This window comes from Hordeum vulgare, chromosome 5H, assembly GCF_904849725.1.
Source record: "Hordeum vulgare subsp. vulgare chromosome 5H, MorexV3_pseudomolecules_assembly, whole genome shotgun sequence".
NCBI lineage: Eukaryota > Viridiplantae > Streptophyta > Magnoliopsida > Poales > Poaceae > Hordeum > Hordeum vulgare.
In genome coordinates this window covers 534,921,846-534,926,738 of record NC_058522.1, presented here as the reverse complement: position 1 = coordinate 534,926,738, position 4,893 = coordinate 534,921,846, and the positions used below count along the sequence as shown (strand labels likewise).

The window sequence follows — 4,893 nt, the reverse complement described above, 5'->3', positions numbered from 1 at the left end:
GGCGGATCCCGGCACGGGCGGGCGGCGGCGTACATGGTGCCGGACACGGACAGACAGCCAGACGCGACCAACCAACAGTGTCTCAGTTGCGTTATTACCACCCAACATAGGTACGTTCGTACGGGTTCCGTATGCCCCGGCCGCCTTCCAATCCAACAGTGCAAACCCTGTCAGTCACAGCCAACGATCCTGGTACGAAACTGAAGCTACGTCAAACACATCCCGGGGACCGGCGTACGTAAAATCATGCCAAGGCACACTGTGAGTCCAGAGAAGCGCGATGGTGAGGGCGCCGACGACGGTGGCGGCATGCATTTGAGTTCAGAGTTACACACACGCTGCAAGTCACATGAACACTGATGCAAGCTAGGCCTGAACGTTGCAAGACGAACACATTTTCATTTGATGGAAGTTAGGAGGTCTGGAGAGTGGAGACAGGAACTACTACTGCCCATCCATCTCCGATCAGCGGCGGCCCTCGGCCGGAGGCGACGCCGCCGTTGCCGTGCCAGGCTCGATACTACAAAAACCCTTCGTCCCAGACGCAGCTGAAGAAGGAACCACGGGAGCCCAGCCATGCATGCGCGCTTTATCCCTCGCCGTCGACCTGCGTCGGCTAAGCTACTAACTATGGTTACTACTAACCCTTAGTTCCTTACTACTAGTAATAGGCTAATAGCTACCATGGCTACTGAGTACTACTTGCCCTAAACCTTCTTGCCGCCGTGCATGTTGTAGCCCTAAAAGGATGACGGTGCGGTTGTTGCTCATGCGTCCGCCCACGCGGCGAACACTGACATGTGCGCCACGGACACGCCGGGCCTGGCCGGCGTAGGCGACGAGACCCAGGAGCCCATGGGCAGCGAGCTCGCCAGCTTCGGCACCGCGGGCCGGGCGAACAGCATGGCCAGGCCGCCTCCCTGGTCCGGGCTCTGCTCCCGGGAGTTGCTCAGGCTCGTGGCCAACGACGACGCGCCCGACATGCGCGCGCTGCTGGAGTTTCCCATCCCGTGAGCACCAGCAGCGTCGCCGTCCATGGACACCACGCCGCGCAGCAGCGACAAGGACTCGCTCGACATGAGGTCGAGGTGGTGGCGGCTCTGCTTGTCGCCGCACGGCGTGACCGCCGACGCCGCCGCAACGGGCTGCCTCCAGTAGTCCGCGGCGCCGCCGGCCTGCACGAGCGCGGCCGCCGCGCTGGCCACCAGTGCGTCGGGGCCGTCCTTCCTGCGCCGCACCTGATCGGCGGGCAGCAGCGTGCTGCTCTCCATGATCTTGTCCACGTCGTACCGGCTGATTTCGAAGTTGGTGACCGCGCTGACGCCGCGGAACTTGATCGCCGCCACGTCGTACGCCTCTGCCGCGTCCGCCTCCGCGCCTGCACGCAAAGAAAACACACATCCAACGATCGATCACAAACCGAGCCTCAAACAGCAGCCGGGCTTTCCCGGCGGTCAAACAACAGAACAGGAGCCAAGCGCGAAAGCTACGAGAGCATGCATGCATGCTCAGGGCCTGCCAGCCTTATGAGAAAGGCGAGCAACACCCAAACGTAAACCCACTACCGCCGATGGCCGATGCAATGCCACTGGGCGCGGCCTAGCACGCGCAAAAGTGCGGCCAAAAGCACGCAAGGAATCGGCAGAGCGATGCTACGTTCATTCTTTCGGGAGGGGCAAGGGGCATCATTGAGCCACATCAGAGGTTATGATCATTGTGACAGGACGCCCTGCGTCCTTAAACCGTGACAAGCCTCTGCAGCCATTGCTTTGCTGCGGCGACAACGAACTAGTTGCTGCTGTCACTTTGGTGAATCGGTGATCATGGTGATGCATGATAGGAGCATGCATGCTGCAGATTTGTAGTCCACTAGGTACTAGTACTATCTTGTAGCGAGATTGCGAGGTTGCAGTCTCAGGGAAACGATATTAACGGCGGCGGTTGGGAGAGGAAGAGCTAGCTGGGGCTGAGCGCTTACTGAATGTTCCGAGGTAGAGGTCCTTGTTGCCGGAAACCCGGCCGATGCGCGCCTGCCACCGCCCCTGCTGGTGGTGCCTGGTGACTCCCCGGTACATCGAAGCTCCGCGCGAGAACCCGCTGCTCTTCCTGCAACAATGGCGATCCGAGAGGTGAGTGTCCGCCATGCGTACATCGAGTGCACATTTCTCTCAGGATTCAGGCAAGTACTAGGTTATCTACCTTCTGATGTGAGCCACGTACTCTAGCCTGGTCATGTTCTTCATCACCTCCAGCTCCTCCTGGTAGTCCTCCACCTGCACGAAATCACACAAACAAAGGTCAAAATCACTGGCTAGTGGCTACATTTTTATCACAAGCTAGCAAACAATGTAGAGCAATGGACACCGGAGATGGATCGATAAGTAGGTGATCGCGTGCGTACCGGGAAGTTGATGTGCGTGGACGCGCCCCAGTACTTGAGCGCCGCAAGATCATACGCCCTCCCCGCCTTCTCCTCCATGTCATACCCACCTGCACAAATCAACAAACTCCTGTAAGCACCACTCCGTCTGATTAGACATGCGCAAAAATGGAGTACTTGTATTTGTGTTTGACTGATCCCACAAGAAAATAACTAAAGTACAGTAGTACTTGAACCCACTGATTACACACATGTGCAAAAATGTAGTAGTAACATTTGTACTGACTGATCCCAGCAGGTATCACTCCCAGTGGCAGTGGTACTCACCAAGATAAACTGCAGATGGAGACGAGGAGAAGCACGATAGATCCCAGGCCAAAAGGTCCAGCAAATGACATGCAAAGAGCAGTTCATTAGTTAGCAGTTGGAAGTGCACTCACATCACTACTTAGGAGAGTGCTGCTAGTGGTACGTAGTGCTACTAGAACTAAACAAACAAAAATGGTACCAGGGGCCAAGTTCTACTACTAGTTACAGAGCTTGATTGATTAAGGTTGGAACTTGGAAGTACTACCTTGCCGGCCTTTCCTGGTCTGGCCCTCCTTCCGGCAGCTGTTGTCCCAGAGGTGCGCCTCATACCTCCCCGTCCACCTATGCCTGCTTTTGCTAGCAAGCGGGGGTTAGCGCGAGGAGGAAGACGATGGTGACTGACAAACAAGGAAGACATGCAATGAGTTATGGGTTGTGCCGCGCGGCTACCTGGTGACGCCCCTGTACTTGGACGTGCGCTGGCCGAAGGTGTCGATGCACTTGCGGTGGACCACCGGCTGCTTGTTTTGCTTGGCGCCCGCGCCGGCGCCGCGCTTCTTGCTGGCCGCGGTTGCCTGGCCGACGTAGGCGTGGGCTTGTGCGGCCGCCTGCTGCACGGTGACGCAGCTGGATTGGGACCCAGAGCTGATGGACAGCGTCAGCGGGTGTGCGTATCCGCCTGGGTTGCCGGGGCCGGCCGGCACGATGGCGCCCCCGCCCTCCTCGCCGTTGCCGGCGTCCACGTCGTAGACGTCCCCGTCACGCGCCATCCAGCCGGCCGCTTCCATCGCGGCCGACGTGGCTGCAGCCTGCTCGTCCAGCAACGCCGCGTGGGCGTCGTAGTACATGTGGTGGCCACCGGAGCCAGGCATCATGGCGTACAGCAGCGGCTGCTGGCCGCCTCCAGCGCCATCGTTGTCGTGGCTGTGGCCGCCGTAGTAGTAGCCGGAGTTGTCCAGGCTCAGCGCCATTGCGGGACCAGCGCCGAGGAAGTCCTCGAGCTTCGGCGGCGCCGACACCTCCGCCCCTGCGCAGACCGCAAGCCCAACCAAGAAACATAAAGAGACACGCGCAGGCGCAGCTAGCTAGAAGCCAAGAGCTCAGCAACCCCAAACTGTAGCAAAGTAAGAACCGTGGTAAGTACTGTGCAGATATTTACCGTGGTGTTTCTGCTCGCTCCTCCGGAGCGCGTCGGCGAGACAGAGCGAGCCGTCGGACCTGAGCGGCAGGGCGGAGATCCCGGAGTAGTACCCGCCGCTCGCCGCCCCGACATTGTCGCCGCCCCCGAAGTAGAAGGACATGGGGGAGGACGCGACCGGGTCGGGGTGGTAGTAGACCCCGCCGTGGTGCGCGTGGTGGTGGCCAGCGACGTCGACGATGCCGGAGCCGGCAGCCGCGTCCATGGCCGCGGCGGCGACTTGAGGCGAGAGCGAGAACCCCAGCCAGCCGCCCGCGCCGCTCATGCTGTGGCCGCCGTTGGTCATTGGATGGGAGCGAGGGGCGCACGAGCACGAGCTTGGATGAGGCTGTGGTGGTCTCAAGATTCAAGAAGATCTAGCTTAGATGGGAATGAGACGGATCAATCATTGGGTGGTACATGTCGCAATGATGCGGCTGCTCTCCATTGTTGGCTCAGCGGGTTTGAAGGGGGACTTTGGTTTGTGCGTGCGCGTGTGCGGGATGTGCCGGGCTCAGCGCTTCTTGTAGTACTCTACGTGGGGAGCGGGATGGGGGGAAGAAGAGGGAGAGTCGGGGTGTGGTGTGATCGGCGGAGAGGTCGACGGGGTGTACTGGGCTTGGCTTTTAAAGTGTGTGCAAAACGAATGAGTTGCTCTTGTCTTGGTCTTGCCCACACACACGCTAAGGGCATCTTCAACGGTGTTGCCGCAAATTTCCTTCCACATAACAGAAGGACGTTATTCAACCATAGTCGGATATATTTCAAGTCCGTATAGTCAAATAGTCGCATATAAAATATATAGACGTTTAAATAGCTGCATGCAACACTAGTTTAAATTTTTAAAAGTTCAAATTTTACATCCTAACATTCTTGTCCCTTTCACCGCTCACTGATTATGAATCAGATCTTCCGTCAGTTGCTCGTGAGTTCGTTAAAACCTTATTTGTTGATGTATTGAAATAAAATCTTCAAATGTGGCTTCGATTATGTTTCGGAAGTTGGTTGGGATCGCCCACGTTCTTAA

General features: G+C 57.9%; 1 protein-coding gene across 3 annotated transcripts; it reads right to left on the bottom strand.

Moving 5' to 3' along the window:
* Positions 1-379: 379 nt before the first annotated feature.
* On the bottom strand, positions 380-4,471 carry LOC123452414 (AP2-like ethylene-responsive transcription factor CRL5). 3 transcript variants are annotated; one of them, XM_045129063.1, is made up of 8 exons: positions 3,849-4,471; positions 3,140-3,716; positions 2,955-3,046; positions 2,708-2,716; positions 2,402-2,490; positions 2,200-2,273; positions 1,979-2,106; positions 380-1,378 (listed from the first exon to the last, which is right to left on the bottom strand). In XM_045129063.1, the coding sequence occupies exons 1-8, from the start codon at positions 4,171-4,173 to the stop codon at positions 768-770; spliced, it is 1,905 nt and encodes a 634-aa protein (XP_044984998.1). In that variant the 5' UTR covers positions 4,174-4,471; the 3' UTR covers positions 380-767. The 3 variants fall into 3 exon arrangements, with proteins under 3 accessions (XP_044984998.1, XP_044984999.1, XP_044985000.1); XM_045129064.1 differs by having other exon boundaries at positions 2,955-3,040; XM_045129065.1 differs by having other exon boundaries at positions 2,955-3,037.
* Positions 4,472-4,893: the final 422 nt, after the last annotated feature.

What these genes read in the sequence shown, in the direction of transcription:
- LOC123452414 (XM_045129063.1), bottom strand. Translation starts at nt 4,173, where the DNA reads ATGACCAACGGCGGCCACAGCATGAGCGGCGCGGGCGGCTGGCTGGGG. An exon ending in CCACGCACATCAACTTCCCG is followed by an intron (nt 2,274 to 2,401) that starts GTACGCACGCGA and finishes GATTTCGTGCAG; the next exon opens with GTGGAGGACTACCAGGAGGA. An exon ending in CCTCTACCTCGGAACATTCA is followed by an intron (nt 1,379 to 1,978) that starts GTAAGCGCTCAG and finishes CTTTGCGTGCAG; the next exon opens with GCGCGGAGGCGGACGCGGCA.